The sequence below is a fragment of the Apus apus genome, chromosome 2, assembly GCF_020740795.1.
Source record: "Apus apus isolate bApuApu2 chromosome 2, bApuApu2.pri.cur, whole genome shotgun sequence".
NCBI classification, from domain to species: Eukaryota; Metazoa; Chordata; class Aves; order Apodiformes; family Apodidae; genus Apus; species Apus apus.
The window spans coordinates 17139307-17162877 of NC_067283.1; the positions used below are offsets into that span (position 1 = coordinate 17139307).

At 36.6% G+C, this 23571-nt stretch overlaps 1 protein-coding gene across 1 annotated transcript; it reads right to left on the reverse strand.

The window, feature by feature from the left end:
- Positions 1-919: 919 nt before the first annotated feature.
- YME1L1 (YME1 like 1 ATPase) lies at positions 920-23560 on the reverse strand. The gene is made up of 19 exons (XM_051612068.1): positions 23423-23560; positions 20552-20680; positions 18809-18971; positions 16744-16842; positions 14906-15015; positions 13628-13778; positions 13429-13536; positions 12611-12693; positions 11691-11781; positions 10032-10184; positions 8564-8696; positions 8008-8070; positions 7382-7494; positions 6863-7018; positions 5748-5899; positions 4767-4893; positions 4600-4673; positions 3587-3673; positions 920-2699 (listed from the first exon to the last, which is right to left on the reverse strand). Exons 1-19 carry the CDS (start codon positions 23450-23452, stop codon positions 2556-2558), a joined length of 2166 nt encoding a protein of 721 aa, XP_051468028.1. The 5' UTR covers positions 23453-23560; the 3' UTR covers positions 920-2555.
- Positions 23561-23571: the final 11 nt, after the last annotated feature.

The following is a 23571-nucleotide window of genomic DNA, read 5'->3' on the forward strand; positions in this document are numbered from 1 at the left end:
TCACACATTCTCACTCCTCACTCCAGCTGCAGTTGCTATTCTGCAGCAGTTTTTTTTCCCCCCTTCTTAACCATGTTACCCCAGAGGTGCTACCACTGTCACTGATGGACTCAGCTTTGGACAACCATGGGTCCATCTTGGAGCCAGCTGGCATTGGCTGTGTCAGACACTGAGGAAGCTTCTAGCAGCTTTTGACAGAAGCCACCCCAGTAGCCACCCTGCTACCAAAACCTTGCCATGCAAACCCAATGCATTCGTCTCCTCTGTCCAATAGCCAAGTGAGGAGGAATTTCAGCTCCTAGATGTACCCAGGAACACGAGGCCAAACCCAATGCCTAAAGAGAAAAGTTTGTTTGAAATTTCAGATACTGCATCCACACAACCATCTAGGTGTGACAATAAACTCTTCAATAACACCTCTGCTGTTCAACTTGCCAGAAAGCAGACACCTTTACACTTTGTGGCTTAACTCTTAGCAGTCTTCTTTCATGATCCAGTGAGGTATCACCTTGGTTGGGATTTCTTTTGAAATTTTGCTCACTTCTTGGTTTATAGCAAGAAGCTTTAGAATGAGTAAAATAAAGATAGACCTCAAGGACTTACCCCTCAAACCACGTAATTCAATAAAAAGTTAGTGACTTCCAACACCTTTTTCGCTTCCAATTCTAAAATGCAGATTCACATCATTTAGAAGGAAAAGTTCCCACTCAAGTCTCATTACTGAAGCAGCAATTTTTAAAAAGTCTGAATTTCTAGGAGAACATTTCCTAGAAATCTAATTAGAGAGAATAGTATTTTGCCATAATTCTTAAATTTATTTACAAGTTTAAATGCTTTATACATCTCAATTTACATAGCAGGGAACTTGGTGTTACATTTTATAGCAATTTACAATGAATAGAAAGAAAATCAAAAAGCATAATTAAAATTAACCTTTATTACTCAAAAAACAGAAGCCAAATATGCGGTGTATTTCTGTTTCTGTTGGCATATTCCTACAATACATGTACAACTCTAACTAGTCAGCCTAGACATTTGGTATACTGTTTTGTAACATCTGAAAGTTCTCCCACACTGTGCTGGGTTGTCACTATAGTAGGCTAACAAAATAGGCAAATAGAAAGTTACCCTGGTTTTGAAAGAAAAAAAATGCATGTACTCTTACTAAAAAAGTAGGTTATAATCAAGCATTACACTTGGAAAATTCTAAAATACTATGTTACTTCTAGTTTAAGTATAGCTACCAATTTCCAGTCACATTTATTGGCACCACCCCAACTATTTAATGTCCAAGTATGCAACACTCAACAAGGTGTCCAACCTTCAACATTAATGTGCTAATAAAGGCCTCCTCTGCAACAGAAGTTTGTAAGTCTACAAAGAATTGTGCAGAAAGATTATCAAGATGAGTTATTCCTAAAAAACCAGTGCCATAAGATCAGAAGAATGCCGGCATATAATTGCCAGCAATCACTTCCACTTGACTGGAAACTGCTTTTGTTTTCAAAAACTTATTATCCTACAATTTCCAAAGATTTCTGTAAGGGCTGAAAGAAAAGGTTTTATTTCCCTACTTCTACTGTAGAACAGATCTGGGAATGTTATTTGAAACAATATATGCTTCAAACATTTTCTGAACTTCTCTGTAGTGAGCAATATTGCCCTCTTTGAAGAAATGACTTGTCAGATTATCAAATGCCCATACACAGTATCAGTAGAAACTAGACCTGCAGAATCTCCAGCAGTGTAAAAGCACTGACATCAAAGCCATGTTCTCCATCTACTGCCATAAAAAAAAAATAAATCTAAGAATCTTGTCAGCAGCACATCAGAGGTCACAGGCATTTCTCTTATCCCTGCCATGGTTCTGCCCAAAACATAGTTGAAAGAGGCTTACACACATTTAGCCCATTGCTTTTGCATTAGTATTTCTCTCCCAGCCCCAAGAACACTGAAAACACCACCACAAATGTCTTTGTCTAACATGTAGCTCCCACAATTCCCTTTAGTAGATATGCACTGTATAGCTGCTTCATTCTTAGAGATGGTTGGTTACATTTCCAAATAAGAAGTCTTCGTTATAAGTGATCTCTGGCCTCCGAGTATGAGCATTAGACTACATACTACTTTTTGACAAATCTGTCACTATTCATAGAAGATTCCATTGTGCACATTGTGGGGTATCACTCCTGCAGCATCACGGCCCAGGAAGCTGTGCCAAAACACCAGCACATCTGCATGGTTTCCTTCTCAGCTTCAACACATCTGACGGAATCAAAATGCTGAATTTAACCCTGAGATTTATTCGGAAGGATAAATTCTTGTGGGAAGAATATAGGGAGCAGACAATGAGGAACTTGTTTTATTTTGTGTCTTATTCTGATGAGACACAACAAACAGATGAGTAACAGAAGCTCACAAGAGACAGAATAATATTAAAGTGTCACTAATGCCATACACACATCAGGAGGGGAAAAAAAGGCTATGCTGCGTAAGACTACTGCATTGCTAGATGTACATTCTTCAGATTCTCAGTTACTGTATCCCAGAACTTATCATCTTACTTCTAGTTTTTTCCCCTCTAAAACAATTTGGATTTCTTTGGCATCCAAAGTCTCATATTTCAATAAAGCTTCTGCTAAATTCTTGTGTTCTTTAGCGTGAGTCTTCAGGATGTTCTTTGCTCGCTCGTACGAGTCCTAGTATTAAAAAAAAGTGAGAGGAGATTTTAGGACTTAAGAACAAAACCAGCAGCAAGATTCCACTTTAAAAACTGTTTCCAGGTAGTTTGAAACAAACATTTAAAGTTATGCCTTACATTTTATAGTTAGCACAGTTCCTGCCTCATGAAGATTTAAAATCTAGGTGGCATAACTACTAAAAAAACAAACGAGCAAAAAAAACAAACAACCTGAGCAAACAACTTTAAGCCACCTTTGCCTTTTGCAGAAGTAGGAACAAAGACAAAATCCTGACACAAACCTTAGTAATTCTACATGACTTGGAAAATATTGGGTAGATTTAAAAATGTGCTGATTAAATGACATACAATTGATTTTACCAGCTAATTCAGATTACCAGAGCAGTGATCTGGAAGTTGTGTGATTATTAAATGTTACAAATTTCCCTAAGCATCCAATACTGATCACTGGGAAGAACAGGAAAAAGGCAACCCTCTGATCTGGTATGGCCATTCCTGTGATTCTATACAAAATCTTTTAACTGAAAGTTATGAAATGTGTGAGTAACACAAAACATTTACTTCTATTCTAAAACAACTCATAGTTGTGCTTTTTTTTCCTATGAATTGAATAGGCAACATACAAACCCTTATATTTATATGAGGAAGTGTTAGAGCATGTATTTAAGAACCTAACACCCTCAACTTGTCTCTCACTACTTGTGTGTGACAATCACCCAAGTAGTTTTGGTATGCAGAGATTCAAAGTTGCAGCTACACTTGGGAATACTTCCATCCACCTGTGTATCCTCACCACTATGCATTACCCAACTGAATAATCAAGTAAGCTGATGCTTGACTCATCTCAAAATAAACCCCTCAGAGCAGACGGGAAGGGAATCTTACCCGCAGAAGTGTTCTTACTTCCTGTTCAATTGCAGACTGAGTTTCAGGGCTAACTTTCCCAGTGTCAGTATAGGTCATAACACCAAGCTAAACAACAAAAAACATTGTCTTACCACTGTTGCAGTAATACACATAAAACACTAAGAGCTTCATCACCTATTGGTTCTCTGTGCAAGCAAATAAAATCATTAATCAAACACTTGCTGAAGTTCTTGGCAACAGAAGCAAATCGAGAAGTGTATTCATCAACTATGTAGTCATTGCAGAGTTCTATTTCAAGAGGTCACAGTACAGGTCCTGATTAAGTGTTTTCTTATTTTAAAAAACAACACCAAACCAAACAAACAACTCCCTCCCCCCCAAAAAAAAAACCCAACCCAAAACCAAAATCCCCAGGCTACTAGCACACAATGGATAATAAAGATGACTGAAGAGGTTTCTTTAGACATCTAGCAAACTCATTGCTGTCATCCCCACCCCCAAAATCCAAGATTATGATCAATTAAAAAATGCTTGGTTCTATCATATATATTTTCTGCAGACATTAATAACTTTTAAGGTAATGCTGAGGTGAAGATCTTGCAAGTTAATTTTTAAACAAATATACCAGTTTTCTAGTTGAATTCTTTATAGCAGGGGCAGCCATAAGGCTTCCTTTCTTTTTTGCCAGAACTACTTAGTCTCTGTCATCACTGACAGCCAAATAGTAGTTACAGAACAATAATGTCATAGAATCATAGAAGGGTTTGCACTGGAAGGGACCTTAAAGCTTATCTAGTTCCAACCCCCCTGCATGGGCAGGGACACCTCCCACTAGACCAGGCTGCTCAAGGCCAAATCCAACCTGGCCTTGAACACTGTCAGGGATGGGCCTTTCACAAATTCCCTAGGCAACCTGTTCCAGTGTCTCACCACCCTCATAGTGAAGAATTTCCTCCTGGTGTCTAATCTAAGGGCTAGTAATAGTTACAGATCCTTGTACCATATAAATATTTAAGGATTGATGATACTACCTTCTCGCTCATTCCAAATCTAGTCACCATCAGTTTTGCAATTTTAGTAGCATTGTCAAAATCACTGGAAGCACCTACATAGCAAACAGATGTAAAACTATGTTAATGAACCAAGTTAAACATGCCAGTCCACAAGCTTTGATAAAAAATTCTTTTAACCAGCTGACCTGTTGTGATGTGATCACTTCCAAATATGAGCTCTTCTGCTACTCTTCCTCCCATGCAGACATCCATTTGTGCAAGCAACTGGGATCTAGTTTCACTCCATCTGTCATTTTCTGGGAGCAAAGATACCTGTAAGATACGGAACTGTGGTCAGGTAACGAAACCAAAGAAATACCAAAATAATCTGAAAAATATTCTTGTTCATATCCAAAGCAGATATAAAAGTTTTTATGCAACAACTTGAATGCTCTGGGCTTCCTCCTTGTCTATGCATTCATCAAGTTTGCCTGAAGCTGCTACTAGCTGAAATAGCCTCCTAAAGGTCTTGAGCATCACATTAAATTAAGCAACTTAAACCTACCACTGGAAGACAAAAGAACAAGCTAGTCTATCCATTGCTTCTTATTGCTGACACTTGTTCTAAGCACAAATCATCTCACCTGAAGGATTCAGGCCAATGGTTTTCTTTAACTGAATATATTAACTTGGATAAAGTTCAACAGAAACAGATGTTAACAAAAATACTTTTCTCCTCAAATGCTTGGCAGCTAAAGGCAGAACAGAAAAACTTGAAGAGATATCTACGCTAGAAACAAGGTAGGTAACTGATTAGGTTTAGAAAAGTCACACAGGACAAAGAACAACTTGATAAAGAATGTTAGTGTTAAAAGTAGACTTGAGCAGTCCTTTAGACACTTGTTAAAATTTCACTGTTGGGTGCTATTTTAACTACAGAGGAATCAAACCTACATTTCTTACCTTGTGTAGGTGCACTGTTATACTAGCATATGCTATTTTATTTCCAAATGAAGGAAGAAATCTTTCTATCACACAGAAAAAATGACCAGTGAGTGTTCCAAGACATTGCTCATAACTGAGTATTCCAACACATTACAATATGCCTTAACATAATTACAACAAAGAGCATTGTTGGCAAATTCCTCAACATCACTAAACCAACATAAAATTCTAGAAATACTCACGTGTCCAAGTGTTGTTCCTCGTGTCATGATTGTAGCCTTGTTGATTGGCATCGCATCCTTAGTATAATATGCAATGATAGCATGTCCAGATTCATGGTAAGCAGTGATGGTTTTGTTTTTCTCATCAATTTCTACACTCCTACGTTCAGGTCCTTAAAACACAGGAACATTAAATATACTTTTTTATACAGCTGACCATCACAATCCACACATTACATATAGTCAAACAGAGAGCAGAAAATAGCTGAGGAACAGCATGCAAGCAAAATTAACCAACACTCATTAAGTCCAAAATGTTTACGAGTAGGATTTTCATGTCTAAAATGTACATCAAAATAGTATACAGACAAGTTCCTTTTAAAGAAATAGATTTAAAATGCAGAATGAGTATCTGAGAAAATTCCCCAAGTATGAACAGGCCAGATTTTTAGTGTATATGTCTCAGATGTTCAAGTTTTGTGTTAACCCATGACAGGTTAGTTAACAGAAGTTACAGGTTTCTGATAATTTATTCTCTCCTTTCCTTTAGGAAAAAGTAGGGGAAACGTAAGAAATCAAGTCTGTGACTTTCTCTAGGCTCAAGTACAACAAACAGCATTTTTTATTAAAAAAAGTATCACGTCTTAAAGAATGCATTCTATATTAGATTTCACATGCTACTCTTCGGTCTCAAAAGGTTCTATTCAGAATAAACTAACTGAAGATTTTTTGTTTTAAAAAAAACAAAACAAAAAACTAGCATAAAAACTTCCCCTTCTCTGTAAAAGTCTTAAATCACACAAGAAAACCCTGTGTACAGTAACATTATCATAGAATCACTGAGGTTAGAAAAGACCTTTAAGATTCCCGGTCCAACCATTAATCCCACTCTACCAAGCCCAGCACCTAAAGCCACATTCCCAAGCACCACATGTAGATGACTTTTAAACACATCCAGAGATGGTAACTCCACCACCTCCCTGGGCCGCCTGTTCTAGAGCCTGACGACCCTTTAAGTGAAAAAGTTCTTCCTAATGTCTAGTCTAAACCTCTCCTGGCACATCTTGAAGCTATTCCCTCTTGCTCTATCACCAGTTACTTGTGAGAATATGTACGTCTTTTGTATAAAATCCTACCCATTAAAATTTTGTCCTTGGAGAATTCCAGTTCTTTCATGGTTACCATTTCTTTTCCATCAACAGCTGCCTTTAAGGCAGCTTGATTTACAAGATTCTCAAGCTCTGCTCCAGAAAATCCTACGGTGCCTCGTGCAATTATTTCTGGATCAACAGCTGTGGGGAAAAACAAACTTGTCATTAGGGCCCATAATGCTCCTGAAAAAGCTTGTACCATGAAGAAATACCAAGAAATTATCTAATTAAAAGCAAGAATCATGTGCTATTAAAAATAATGTGTTAAAAAAAATTCAGCTTTAGAAGAAATGAAGCCTAATTCTTAAGACACTCTAGACTCCTTGGGACTAGAAAGAAACACTGCCTCAGAAGACAGTCATAACACTACGTACTAGACAATTTGTGTTCTTTACTGGGACACATGATAATGCCACAATTGCTGATGGAATAAAGGACTAATACATGACTGGGATGATCCAGTATATAGACTGTTACATACCAAGATATTAAGTATTTACTTACATGGATCATACTTTATTTTATTAAGGTACCACTTGAGGATTTCGGTACGACCTCTCACATCAGGCTTGGGAACAGTAACTTGCATATCAAAGCGACCAGGACGTATCAAAGCACTAAGGGAGAAGACAATTTAATACACTGACTTAAAAACACTGCCATAAACTGTTACTAACATACATAAGGAACAAAAAACAATTTGACATTTCTAAAAACATCTACATAGACTATGCCTGGTGTCAGACATAATCAGATGCAAAGAATATGTATTTCTTATCTATAAAAAAAACAGATGAAAGATGGTTATGATCAACCCATTTTAAAGGCTTTTTTGTATTTGAAAATTTTGCATTGCTAATCAGGAACGCAGCTGAAAGAGGAAAAGCTTCCAGAAATTTTAGATGCATAGAAGCATGTTACTTATTTCTCCATATTTAACTCAACAAGTTTTTAAATGTCAAAAACTAGTCAATACACACCCTTTTCAAGAGGGAACAACCTCAACTATAAAACTGTAATACTTGAAGACGGTAACAAGCATTTTTATTTTTGGTTTTTTTTGTGGTTTGTTCTGTTTTTCTTGGTTTTCAATACATATTATGTAGAAATCATCAATACATTATACTCACTTATCTAATGCTTCAGGGAAATTTGTTGCACCAATAATAACAACACCTTCATTAGGTTTAAACCTGCACGGAAAAAAAGGGGTGAGAATGTTAGGGGATTTTTTGAGACAGAATTTGCACCTTTTTTTCTGTCAATAACTACTTATATTTCTTATTTTGGATGACCTCAAGTGGCCAGTCAAAAACATGCTGTCAAACCACAATGTGATCCAAGAATGGTCATATTTAACTCAGCAACTGGCTAAAAGCATGATCTCAGAGTTGAACTTCTTCCTTGAGGTATACAGCCAGCCTAAAATACTGAGAAATTATTTAAAATAATTGCAGCTATTGGACTACAGTTCAAAGCTTCAATATTCTTTACAGCAATGCCATTAATACCACTGTTGGCGGTACTAGAAAGTGGTCATAAAAGCATCTTAAATTTATATCCTTATAAGCATTAGAAAAAAATTACAAAAAAACATTAAAACTGTGAAGGAAGAAGAATTAACCCGAATATTCAAAATACCAGTCAGTCAAGCACATTCTATGCCCTCGGAATCCATATATTTACCCATCCATTTCAGCAAGAAGTTGATTAATGGTCTGTCTTGAATAGGGATGCATTGGAGATTCAATTCTCTTCCCACCAACAGAGTCCAACTCATCAATAAATATAACGCATGGTGCATTTGCCTTTGCTTCTCCTGACAGAAGAAAAATAGCACTTGAATCACACAAGAGAACAGTGTATCATGTAATTTAGGTTTCTACTATTTCTATAACTCTTGGGTTATAAAGTGTTCTATTAGACATCACCAGAATTGTATTGATTTTAGGCTAACCAATGAAATATATTTTTGAAATGAAGCAAAATAAAGAGAAGCAAGGTTCTTAATCTCCACAACAGCTTATTCTTACCATGCTACAAGAAATTCCTAGTAAACAGATTAAGAAATTAATTTTATTTTCTGTCAACTCCCTACAGCAGTTTATTTCATAGGCTTGGGTAGAGAACACTGACCTATTAAATACTATGAGATGTGATAGGTTTAACCACTAACTTATTTTAATAGAACCTGCTTGTTATTTACCAGTGATGACCTCACCCTCAAGTTTACAGGTATTAAAACCACAAAACTGCAATAATAAATTCAAGACGGTTGACTGGCACATGCATACCAAGATGCAACTCATCTCACACAGCCAGATATATCTGTAAATTAATATTAATGCACAAGCTGGTCATATAAACTTCTGTAGTCAAATGCACATTTTAAGGTACAGTACACATTAGCACTCTGTATCCCTTCCATGTGAAACAACTACATTGTATTTGCCTGACACTATCAATCTTCCATTTAAGAGAGAGGTCAGATTCCCCCCTCCTCTGAAAATATTTATTTGCATACCCTAAAATAGAAAGCCTCTCCTGTGAAAGTTATCAATCTAAACATTAATTTTAAAAGTTTCATTATAATGCCCTTTATTTTGGGCCTGTGGATGGGTGTGAAAAGGAAATCTCAGCTTAGTGCTACACCACAATCCTGTAGTGACAGGATCCTGTAGTGAAGCTCCTTTAGTGACAGAAAATAGACAATATAAAAATGAGGGAAGTCACTGAGAAAGTTAAACTCTGTTATTTTACTTTTGCACTTTAACTCAAATTTACAATAATTTTCATATGACAGTAAGTAAATTACAGTTTAAAATATTCCCTTAATTTATACAGCATTACCTTTCTAATTAAATTACTTCTTTTCTCTCTGGGAGGGTTGTAACATCAGTCATAATTTTTTCCACTATTTCCTTTGACAACTAGCAGGATTCTACAGTTAACAGATACCCACAGAATTCTGAGATTTCCCTGCTCAAAGCTTTATTTATAAGGCTACTTATAATTATTCATTTGTAAGGCTAATAAGCCTTATACTTTAGTGCTTTCCAGTAACCAGAACTGTACCTAACCAAACATTGCAAACAACACTGAATACTTAATACGGCATCTTAGAAGATTTCAAAATCATAAATATTTAACTTACTGAACAGGCTTCGGATGCGACTAGCTCCCACCCCAACAAACATCTCATCAAACTCAGATCCAGATGCATAATAAAATGGCACATCAGCTTCACCAGCTACTGCCCGTGCAAGAAGAGTTTTACCAGTACCTGGTGGTCCAACCAACAGAATACCTAAAAAAGACAAAAAAAAACTCCAAACAGCAACAAAACCACCAAACCCACACAGCCTTACTCTACAGGTACTCTTTCTTCCATGCATTAGAAGAAATGATTTTCGCTTGGCTTCAAAAAGCCCTTAACATTCCATTCCAGCTACTGCTCATTACTTGAGTCTTCCTAAAACAGGCCTGGATACACTCCGATCCATGTTGAAACAAACTCTGTAAGACTACACAACAAAAACAGAAGCCTGAAGTATTCTACATAGTTACTGCTGAGTTTAGCAGCTGAATCCCTAGTAGTGTCTTCTTCAAACTAACATTTTCCTAGCTGTTTCTGAAAGTGTTTTGTTTTTTTTATAAAATCATTCCAAGTAATTGACTTTAAACAGTGTAGAGCACTAACAGGAAACAGACTTACCAGGTTTACATATTTCAGATTCATTTGGCCTTCTACTATGATCAAGCTTAATCATCCTTTTAAATGAAAACATTTGTTCCTGAACTGCCTATGGTAGACAGAAAGCACTAAGGTGCTGTAAGCTATACAGAAGAAATAAAGGCCGTTTAAGAGCTCAGTTACATAAAAACCTTGCCTTTCAAGACAAAGGACTACTATATATTCATTTAATAACCAAAGAAGGCACAGTAAGTTTTGTCTAACCCCAGCATATCAATTTGCATATTACAGGGGATTTTTTTAAGACATTTTTGCATTATGTTGGTTAAGTTTTCTAGACTCAGATGAGAAAAGGTACAACAGAATTAAACATTTTGGTGACAGGAAGTTATTAACTTTAAAAAAAGATATCCTTATAGAAACAGATAGAGAAGGGGGAAAAAAGACACAGACCTAAAAATCTATGGGCTTCATGAAGTTCTCAAAAAGACATTAATGACAATTATGCTTAACATTACTAGTTAATAATTGCTAATATTGTATTATGTTCAGTGATAAAAGTAGAAGAATCTTTACTGTTCAGCACATCATCTCTAAAAGGTTTACTTGGGGCTTCAAAGAAATACCAATTCTTAACTCTGTTGAGAAGGCTCCTTACAGTAACAAACACAGTTTTGATCTTTGAAAGGCTTTTTGACTGGAATCTACAGTCCACTGCTGTGCACTGTTGTAGCTTATTATTCCTATTATTACTGAATTTCTACCAAATGCAAGATGTAGCCAGACATCTTTGCTGCTTCTATCTGAATATCCCAGATACCTCAAATTCCCTGTGGGAGTAGGCATGAATGACCAATTTTTACATATGGAGAGCTAAACATAAGACAGGAAGTACGCAACCTAACGACCCTGACCTCCACTCCCTCACCCCCAAGTACCCTATCTAAACATATCCCTTAATACAAAAGCTTTCACAACTCTGAGGACTGTCTAACATTACTTCACTATTTTTCCCAAATACAAACTAAATGCAACAGTAGTACTTAGGCCCATTTTATTGATATTCTTTTTTTTTTTTCCCCTAAGGAGATTTTTATTCTGCCAAGCAATGTATCTTACCTTTTGGAAGTTTACCTCCTAGTACAGTAAATTTATGAGGGTTTTTCAGGAATTCCACAACTTCTTGCAATTCCTGTTTAGCTTCTTCAACCTGCACATCAAAAACATGCCACAAAATATAACTAAGCATTTAAAAAACATTGCTTCTGTTTTGTAAGACAAGTCTAAGTCTCTAGTTGTGTACTGTACTGAGCAAAAATATACAACAGAACGAGGAGATAAAAGTATACTACAGAATCTGTGTGGCTACCAAGCATCCATGAGTTTAAGTCAATCTATTTCCTGGAACTGTTCACAGCAATCATCAGTAAACACTGAAGTTAATAACACTGAAGGAATAACCAAACAGTTCAAGACCACATCTGTCCAACAAGATAAATACAGAATCCAAAATTCTACATCAAATTACTAGTCTAATTACTTAAAAAGATATTAATTCTATCTACCTGTCTTCACTTTGCTACTGACAGCCAAAGAACAGTTTAACAGAAAAAATAAAGCTCTCTCATCAGCAGTGACAGGCCCACTTCTTTCTGGGAATCTCTGCATCTCCTGCCCTAGTATCAGATATCCGAAAGAGATGGTACTAAGACAGAAATGATCACATGACATTAACACCTTCTTGTATTGGTCAACTTCTGCAAAAAAATAAATTACCACAGATACTTATGGTCTGTCCTTTGCTATTCTAGGCTTTAAAAATGTGATTCAACAATTTTGAGAGTGCACCTTTTATAATGTATTAAATGCCACAAAGATAAAAAGTAGAGAAAGGGTGGTTAAAACCCTCCTTCATCTTGCAGAGCTCGATACACATATGGATTCAGTTCACAAATAGGAATTTCTTGAACAGAGGAAGACATTCTTCAGGCACACAACAATTAGTTAAGCAAGAACTCACATTTTCCTTCTGAACTTACCCCTTTTACATGTTCAAAGGTGACATTTTTCAGCTGGATTGGATCAACTGCTGCATCAAAGATACTCGATGTTCGAAAGCGTACTAACAGCAAACAGCAGATGATTAACAACTTACACATTTGCACTTGAACGCATACCATGAAGTCACTAATTTACACAAGTCCTTTTATAAGGCCATTTACAAATGTCCATCAAAAATGTTTTTAAAAATAAAAAAAACTTTAAAATATTTGGAGCTAATTCAGTGCTGTAAGTCCAGATAAGTCATTTGCAGTGCAGAAAGCCCTGCACGCGTAGCAGGTACACAAAGCCAGAATTTCTCCCTCAGTGTTTCTGCAGATGCTCTACTTAGCATGAAGCTGAAATTCTCCATTTACATTAGCTCAGCCTTTGGTTGTTGTGCTGCTTCTAACAAATTTCTCAAGATGACAATTTGGCCATGCAAGTACATGTTCCTACAAACAAGGCTGTGATTACAAATAAAAATTAAACCATTTTCCCTACTGCTGACCTAGGTAACACATCACCTAAATTCAAAGACAAAAACATAACTGGTGAAGGGTCTGACTTCTTCTCTGGTTCCATGTAATTGTTTCATCAAAAGAATTAATATAATTACACTAATGGACAACTTTTGTCTACTGTCTGTCACACCATTGTCTGAAAGACTGTAACTAAAAGCAGTAAATAACTCTTCTTTCATCAGTACATTCACATGTTATCCTAGAACAATCATAATGTCAAAACATTTCACTTGTGCTAAACTTGCTGGAAGAAAACAATGCAAGTGAAAAAGTAGGGAAAAAAATTAACTAACCAGCATCAGAAAAGGAGCCTTTCCCAGGTAAAAATGATGAATAAATAGCAAGATAAAAACAAAGAACGAAGAGAAAGAAAGAAAGCAAACGTGATCTTCGCAAGGAATCTGTAAAAGAAAAAGAAAAAAAGGTTTTAAATGGGCTGAAATAAACTACTTCCTGAATGCAAAGACAAGATGCATGAACTAAAGCACTTACCAAGTGTTTTTTGCAGGAATACTTGTGCTTTCAAAAAGCCTTCTGCAAAACCAGTTTTAAAAGCATCCTGGTGTGCCTCTGGGATGTTCTTTGTTTTCATTAGCGTATCTAAGTTTTCAACATCAATTCTTCGCTTTCTCAGGACAAAGCCCTAAAATATTTTCCACAGCAGCATTAGTACACTAAAACTCTGATATATAGTTAACTTACAACCTGGCTAGCATGGGTGAGGGAAGACAAAAAAAATGTAATGCAGATACTCTAGGGTTAGTGAGATGACACAGGGTAGTGGCGCAAGTGTGGAATCACAACAGCTTCAAGCAGGAGCACCCTGATTTTTGCTGAACAGGTCACTTCACAACCCTCCTGGACCCCAATTCCAAACAGAAAATGCAGCTTAAGGCAGATTTGTACTCAGCTAGTTTTGTACACTGGTTCTAGTGGGAGTTATTAGCTTAAGCTTTCTGCTTCATGAATCAACTTAAATAATTTCCAAATGTGAAATATCTTAAGTACAGCTTTGATAAAACTTCATTAAATGTATCTCATGCACTCTACCAAATTTAGGAGCATCACTGCATCGACCTAGCTCTGGTTTATCTTCATGAATAGTATAGCTATTCCACAGATGAAATAAACTACATATGCCTATAAAAAGGGGAGAGTTCAAAGCTAATTTACACACACAGTAAGACCAATTGCTTTAATTAGCTGACTTCTGTACATTTAGAAGTAGAGGACCCAAGCTAATTTGGTTTTGTTAACTGCTTGGCTACCCCGAGCCTGGATAGTTACCTGCTGTATTAAAAGTATGTAAGTAAGCTTGAAACACATAAAACCACCAAGTTTAAAATGTTTGTATCTTAACAATATACCAGCCACTAGTAAGCCTGTTCTTAAAGCAAAAATCACATGCTGAACTGCTTAAAAGAATAAATTCTTGTATGATAAACTACCTGTATTTATGTTTAAACAAATATTTCATTTTTACTCCAAGCTATTTTTAACAAAGCCACCAAAACAGAATACGACTAATTATATTTCTAGAGTTTAAAATTCTGATCTTAATATCATAGAAAGTTCAAATAATCTTTATACTGATGATATATAAAGCAAATCTGTGTATTAGTAAGGAAATTAGTACCTTGTCATTAGCGTAAATTTCAAAAATAATTGTTTTTCACCCCAGTGTAACAAAACACCCTTGGTAAACTGTGAAGATTCACTCAAGAGTAAGAGATTATCTGAATAATGCTTCATAATTTTACTTGTATTTACCTTCAAAAGTGAAGAAAGTGAATTTTTTGTTTCTGTGAATTGTTCAGATGTTGACTGCAGACGTCTTGCTCTCGATCTCAAAGTCTTGAAGGTCCGTGATTGTACATAAACTTAAAATAGCAATAATAAATAAAAGTTAAAGCCAATCTACTACTACCACTACAAAAAAAAAAAAAGCCAAACTAAAGAGATTTCAGAAACTATTACATGAAAAAGACATTAAAAATTTATCACTGAACTGAATACAAACTTCCCAAAATATCCACAGCAGAAAGTGAACTGCACACAGCAAGCTGTTTTGAGATATCTGACCAAAATAATAAAAAACAGAGTAGCGTATGACAGACGCTCCTGGGTCTAATAGTTATAAACTAGATAATTAAAAAAAAAAAATTTTGTACTGTAAATGGATAATTAGGTGATCATGAGCCATGTTGGTAATCCAAATTAAAAAGTAAACTGCTTACTTTTTCATAATGTATTTTTCCCATAAACATTTTGGATAAAATAATCAGGTGTTAACGTGGTATATTACAGGTAACTGCCCACCCCTATCACAGTCTAAGGGAACAGAAGGGAGACACATCCAAATTAAATCCAGGTAGCCCAACAAATATCAAACATTTAGAACATAATCCAGAAAGATCAGAATTAAGGTTCCAGATTTAAGATAAGCTTTATCTGAGCTTTTAGACAAGCTAAGGTGCCCTGAAGAGATCTGGAATGGCTTAGGTGAGCTGTTAACTTAGAAACTGACAAAAGAAATGAGACCATTTAAACACAGTGATCTTATAGCACTGTATGTCATCTTCTATCATATCAGAAACCTTGCAATGGAGATTTTATCACATAAATCATAAAACCCAAGAATGTTTATCTTCGCTGCTATGTTTAAAATAATCAGTAATATCAGTCTATTATGTAGTTTTAACTAGGCCTTCTGTTATCACCAGATAAAAGGGGTTTCTGAAGGTGATCTAGTCAAACCCCTGCTCCAAATGGTGTAACTTCAACATCAGATCAGGCAGCTCTGGACCTTGACCAGCTCAGTTTTGAAAATTTCCAAGGATTAAGAAAGCACAACTTCTCCAAACAAACCATTTCAGAACTCAGCTATTATTGTGAAAATTTTCCAACAGGAATTTCCTCTGCTTTTACTTGTATTTGTTGCCTCTTCTTTGAGATGTACAGTGGTAATTAATACAGCTCCAATAGCAATTAATGATTCCTTGCCTTCTCTTCTGCTAACTTCAAAACCTCAGATCCTTCAGCTTCCTCCGTACATTAAATACTCAAAAATCTGCACCGTTCCCTGTGGCCCATCACTGGGGCTATCTCCATTTTGCCAACATCTCTCTCTTACCCATGGGACACAAATCCAGACAGTATCAAGATGCAGCAACAGAAGAACTGAGCACAATACCTGAACTGCCTGAGTTCCTGATAATGTTCTTGCTAATCCAGCCCTCTTGTTACCCATCATACATCCAGGGGTAGTTTAAATGAGTCACAAAGAACCTTAGAAAGTCCCTCTGGATGAATACCAGATTTAACATATTTATTGGTTCGAAAGTAGTTAGCTCATCTATCATATTTAAAGAACACGATCCACAAATACCAAGAAGTTTGAGCAAGATTCTATAGTTACACCATGTTTGCTAACAATTCTGGAAACACGCTACTCAAACGCAAAAATAACTTCAGGCTTTAAAGCGTTAATATCAAAGTTAAGTTCCTCCTGGAAGTTAACTGGTATTTCTCAAGTGACACCTCTATGACAAAAGTAAAAAAGATACTATAGAAATTAAAAATAAACTGTGTAGTTTATTGTTTTATACCTGGCCAACACCGAACATCTGAACAGAAATTTTGGAGGGGATTAGGATGCTGTCTGTACAAATAAGGTGAGCGTAAAGCACTGAAAACATCCACGAAACCTGTGAAAAGATACAGCAAAATGTCATTGCACCCTATATTAAATGGTAACTAACCATTACTTCTGACATAGGTTTTTTCTTTCTTTACTATTAATTTTACTTTACTACAGTCCTTCATGCATTTGTAATTAAACAAACTAACCATTACCAGTATACAGATAGTTAATTTACCTTCATTAACCTATGTCAAGCACTTTCCAATATACCAGATTTTTTTCTGAGTGGATCTTGCAAAAATATTGGTACCCAGAAGCTTGAATTTGAAGCTTTATCTAGGAGGGAAAACTCTGCATATCTGTACAGAGCTGAATAAAGCTAACTAGACTGGACAGGAATCCAGAGACTATCGTGAAGCTGAAGGACCAGTCGTTTAGGTTCAAAAGCTTTAAAGAACAGACTGCTTATAGGCAAACAGACTACATATAACATATGAAAACATCTTAAACTATACAAAGTCTACTTAATTGTACAGTCCTTATGCAATACAGAAACAAGAATAAACAAAACAAATGAGCATCACAGAGAAAAAGTTATTAGCAGATACTATTTCAAGCACAGTATAGACTGCAAGGCAAGAGGGCTGTCATTTATCTGTTGTTTAGTTACTAAATTCTCAAAGAACTCATCCTCATTTAGGAAGTAAGAATTATTTAAGAAACATTAGAAACCTGGGGAGGGAGAAGGAAAAATTGAGGCCAAGCCTACACATGCTGTCTTTCATAGCAACTGAGAAGCTAACAATCACAAAGAGAGTGGGGTTTTTGGTTTGTATCAAGTATTCTGAGAGTTATTACATCAGTTAGATACATCTAGGACAGTAAAAAAGAACCCTGAAAGTTCCTACTAATTAAGTTCTATTATTGTAATAACAGCCTCCAAGCTAACAACTGAAATACTGAAAACTACGGAAAGGAGAAAAAAAGAAAGATTAGCTATTAATTCAACAATGCTACATATTACACAATCTTCTACAATACTGCACATTGGCTAATCAAATACAATGTAATTATGAACACATTAGTTTAAAAAAATACGCTCTCAATTTATGCACAACATACATAGACCAACAGTAACAGTAATTCACAGCATCCTTCTTGAAAACATAACCTCATGGTGGAACCTATAACCTTGTTTTTTCAACTGTGAATGAAACAACTAGGTTGGTGAGCTTGCATATTAATCTATCTAAGCTCTGATGGATTTGCAACTTTTTTCCTTCACATTCAGGAAACTGTCTCTGGGCTAATTTTTTTAAATCACATCACAATGCAATCTAATACTTTAACAGTAGCCCTGAGGTATTATTCTTACACTCTTTCTCCCAACTGCAATACCATCTAGCAAGCATATCTAAAGTCAGCTTTAAGATTCTTTTTCTAACACATTCTTGAGCATCTACAATGGCCTTGCTTCCTGTATTCTAGACTAATCTAAACAAAACATCTATAACTGTAAGGAAGCACTTTTTCTTTATTTCAGCAATGCAGTAACACTGTGGACTCTTAAGTTTGTCATCCTTAATTATTTTCTAATTAATGTCCTCATGTATTGCTGCTTTAAGCAAAAAAGGAATAACCTAATGTACGGTGGAAATGTTAATGACTGTTACACCAGCAAATTAGTAAAATCTAATTTATTTTATTCGGTGAAAAAATTCATAGCTTGGCCTCATCATTAAGAGACAATGCACTTGTCCAATAGCCGAGTTCAGACAAGTTTAACAGCAGCCAACTTCGAATCTGAATTTGAAGAAACAATTTCAAGATCTAGGTTTAACTTTTTTAAACTCCCAAGATTCAAAGGCGCCACCCTAGAGACAACCTGTATACAATAAAAACCACATCAATACTCTTTTTATTATAGATTTTTTTAAACTATGAGTTATCTACAGCACAAAATATTAAACTAAAGAGTGTGTTCACCTTCATAATCCCAATTCTCATAAGCACTTTACTCTGAAACATACCATGCTTATTTTCAAAGAAGGACTCTGCAGAGATGTGCGATGTATGCCACTGCGAAGAGACTTTGCTTTCAGCACAGTAGCCAGGAAGTAACCTGTTCACCAACTCTCTGAACTGGTTAGCTTTCAAATCAGACAATCCCAGATCTCTTAAATTAAGTACAGACTGCAAAACAAAAATAAATGTTTGAAATTTACTTAAGAGTACCTTAGGGGGTGAGGAAATGAAGAATAACTGAGTTAACTTTTGGCTTGATACAGCATCTATATTTCACAGTTCAGACAAATACAAATTTTCTGAAAGAAGATAAATGAATCAAAGGACAAGATTAAGGAAAGAGTATTTACTACTGGCAATGCGGAATAACTTTTCTATTAGCACACATTGATATTTCAATTGTCACTGTACATTTATTTATTTTTTAAACGTTTTTTTTTTTACTAGCCTTTTTGCAGATAGTGCAGGTTTAGCAGCAGCACAAAGACTGGATATCTAGAAATTACACCCAAAGTTAAAATCTCAAAAGCCACGAGCTGGGTAGACACACAATAGAAGGCAAAAATGTCTATAGGTAAAAGGCTAGGTCCTAGGATCCGGGTTTTCCTACAAAGCAAAGAAACTATGAAAAAAACCAAGGAGATAAGGCACATAAACTTGAGTTACTAAAGAAATAACCTTGATCAGAGCAATGTTAATCTTGTATTTTACAAACAGGAAAAAAATCTTTTTATGCAAGAGTATGTTTTAAAATGTGTGTTGGCTTAGACCCTTTACAATATGTTGGCCTTTCAATGTTGCTTCCACAGTAACACTTCCTTAACCGAGAAGGAAATATTCCATTCTAAATGTATTTGCACAGATACACAGCTTTTGATTGTTAGAATATTATGGATTATATTTTTTTGTTCTTCCTAAACTGTTTTTATGTAAGCTTTATGTTGATCTACTTTCAAAGTGAAACTAGATTTTCAATAAATACATGAAAAATACTTGAATAAAAAGTCAAAAGAAGCATTTTTAGAACAGATCCCTAGATGCATCCAGAATACTTCCTAATTAAAAGTTTATATTTTAAAATAGGTGTCTTAAGTAGACCAGAAGCCACCTATCTTAGCCTTCAAAAAAAGGGACTTTTCCCAAACATTTTCTTAGTTATAAAACTTACTGTAATAAATTAGTTGAAAGAGAATTGGCAAGACCCGACAGTACTTGGCACTTTCTGTATATTGATTTTCAATGTGAAGGGGGGGGGGGGAGGGGGGGAATAAAATGAAAGGTATTTTAATAGAAAAATAAGGGAAGATGCAAATATGCTATTTACCCTCCCAAAACAACACAATGTATTTAAGTTCCAGTCCTTTTTTTCACAAGCAATAATGAAACAAACTTTGCCAGAACTCCCAAAGTGAAGAAGCCAGTAAAGGGTTCATTAACAAGTAAGTTATTTTTACTTTAGTGCAAGAAACATTAAGCAGAATTGAAAACACATCCTTTCCTCACCTGCAGGTTACTAATGAGACAAGACTAGCCTCTTTTCTTGTTAATGAAATATTGTTTATTTGTAGAATCCTTAGTGCCAAAGCACTGACTAACTCAAGTTACATTCTACGTGTTAACACTGTTTAATTTAGTCACGCTGCATTATATTATAAAATATGTCAAATATTAAATTCACTTAAACTGACATTATTCAAATTTAACTCAGTTAAAAGCAAATCACCACTTTTTCCACAGCTTTTTAGTACCTCACTCTTCTGAGGATCATGCTCTGGGGAGGTGTCCCTCTGCACAGGCTGTACAGATGCTCTGCTGGCAGTAGTGGAGCTTTTTGGTGAATGAAAGGCATTGATAAGGTGACTCAGAGGAACAGTAGCCTGGGGGGGGGAAAATAACAGATAACTATCTAAGTTTAAATTAATTAGACGTATCTTCATTCCCAACCCTGACTTATAATTACGTATCTTCTTCACTGCCTTTTAAATGACTACTCATAACAAACAACGTGAACTTACTTCAACACCACAGTGCTGGCTGGTACCTATTTAAGGAAAAAGAAAGTTCAAGTATGCATGACAGATTAGAAGAAGCTCACAAAGCTTGGAAGAGGGAAGAAAGAAAAAAAAAGAGCCTACTTTTCCTGTTTATCAGACATAAGCATGGTTTAAAGAAAATAATCACGGGATTTGCAAATACAGAAGCAGGTACAAATCATCGACACTTGGTAGATGCAAATATTGCCTGCATTTTGCACTTAAAGACAACGTTAAATTAAAAAAAAAATAAGACAACTTTTTACAGATTTTTCTCAGCTGAAACAGCAGGGAAACAAAATCACTGGTAAACTTTATACTTCCTTCTGAAATGTTCTCTTTTTTGTTTTTATTTTTAACATATCACTTGTTTGCTGTTAGATGTGCTGCTGCTGCAACCAGATAAAAGAACAATAAGGACTGCTGCTGTCTTCTATATTACTAGCTAAACAATCCTTTCATGCAAATAAAATACAAAATTTTGTGAAACTGAATTTTTTCCACTGTGATCACCAAGCTCCCATCACTGTAAATTAACTTACATTCCAAATAGGTGGATTTTCCCCATATAGCAGTAAAAGACAAAAAAGAAAACACAATCAATATGGGTAGAAAATGAGAAAAAACAACAGGAAACAGTTTCTGCACTAAAAACTCTGCAAGTTGACACCATCTCTTGAAATGTTTAAAACCTCTTTATAGTAACTCTCATTGGGGAACTTTCTCTCCTTTGGAAGAAGTGTTCACTTCAAATAATCCTGAGCCTGCATAGGACAAGACTAAGATCACCCTTCTGATAAGACTTCACAACACAGCCAGAGAAGAGAAATAATGTTCTTGAAACAACAAAAACAGAAAAAGAATGGTAAATTAGGTATTCCATCTATTTAGTAGTAAGCCTTAATTTCAGACTTTAATAGGAAATATTGTAACATAGTACATTCTGTATTATCCATGGACAGTTATCCAAAGCAACAGATCTCATCAACCTTGAACCAACTTGAACAGAAAGCTCAGTGGCTGCGTTTGAATAGCACTGAACCATGACAATGTATCAGTATCTTACTAATTCAGCCATCATCCTTCTTAAGTACTACTGACCCATATTATTTTCCAAACATACTTTCATCTATCAAGTAATACTTCTATAACTTAAAATACCTTTCCTACATTATACAAGTTATTCCCCAAAGTTTCATGTTTTCTTCCTTGAGATCCCACTTTAGAAGTATACCTAAGATCAAACTAACCTAAACCAACTTCCATCTCTGTGACTAGACAGACCACAAGAGACAATGCTGTGAGACATGAAAACTCCCTCAGAAATAACTGTCCAAAGTTACAAATAATAAACTCTGGGAGTTTTTTAATTGTCCAAAGTTAGAATCAAACACTAAGAGCCTCCAGAGATCAAAGCCAGCATCCCAACAACTAACCAAGGTTTCCTCCGGCATTTTCCACTATGAAAAGGTGGAATGACGCATTCCTGAAAATATAATCACACTAACAAAAGCAATTAATGAATTCTCCACACCCAGAAAGCACCATCAAATCCCACTGTGAATAAGATCACATACTAATACCTATAACAAAGAACAATAATAAAGCCACTGGCTCAGATCAAAGTCCATAAAAGCTACTAATTCCATCTGGCTCACTACCTACTCAAAGATGTTCTATATAACAAATACTTGAGGGACTTTTCCTCCATTAACTTCTATTTTCCAATTAACTTCTTCTTATTTTTTTACCACTCATCACAATTAACAGTACATTTTAATGTTAGCTGTAATAACAACACTCTCCTCTGTGCCTCTGCTATAAAAACGTATACCAAAAAGTTAGTCCAGAGGAGGGTCATAAAGATGACCAGAGGTCTGCAGCACCTCTCCTGTGAGGACAAGCCCAGAGCTGGGGCTGTTCAGCCTGGAAAAGGCTCTGGAGAGACCTGATAGTGGCCTTCCAGTAACTGAAGGGGGCCTACAAGGAAGATGGAGAGGAACTTTTTACAAGGCCAGGTAGTGCTAGGACAAAGCAAAATGGTTTCAAATTGGAAAAGGCTAGATTTAGACTAGATATTAGGAAGAAATTTTTCACCGGGAGGATGGCGAGACACCGGCAAAGGTTGCCCCGGGAAGTTGTGGATGCCCTCTCCCTGGAAGGTTGGATGGGGCTTTGAGCAACCTGGTCTAGTGAGAGTGTCCCTGCCCAGGGCAAGGGGAGCTGGAACTTGATGATCTTTAAGGTCCTTTCCAACCCAAACCATCCCACGAGTCTGTGATCCCCAGATCACTTCATTTCAGACTCCAGAAGCCTTTGCTGCACCTTTCTCCATCTTCCCCTTACGTACGTCTTGCCTCGCTGAGGATCAGGGGCCACCGCGGCACCCACCCCCCCGGCCCCGCCGCGCCCGCGGCAGCCGGGGGGGATCTGGGCTCCCCCACCCCAGGCTCGCGACCCCCGGGCCTCCCGAGTTCCTCAGCCCAGCCCCGCCGCCTCTACCAGGACTCCTCGACAGGAGGAGACCCGAACTGCGCCTGGCAAACGGCCGAGGCCGCCGCCGGTGCGCCCCGCCAGCCCCCGCACCTGCGGCTGCACGGTCGAGAAGGAAAACATCGTCCCGGCGGGGACGACGACGACGACGGCGGCGGCGGCGGCCACAGGCGCCTCTCCCGCCTCTCAGCCCGGACGCAGCAGCCGTGCCGCCCGTCAGCCCCGCCGCTCAGCCGCTGTGG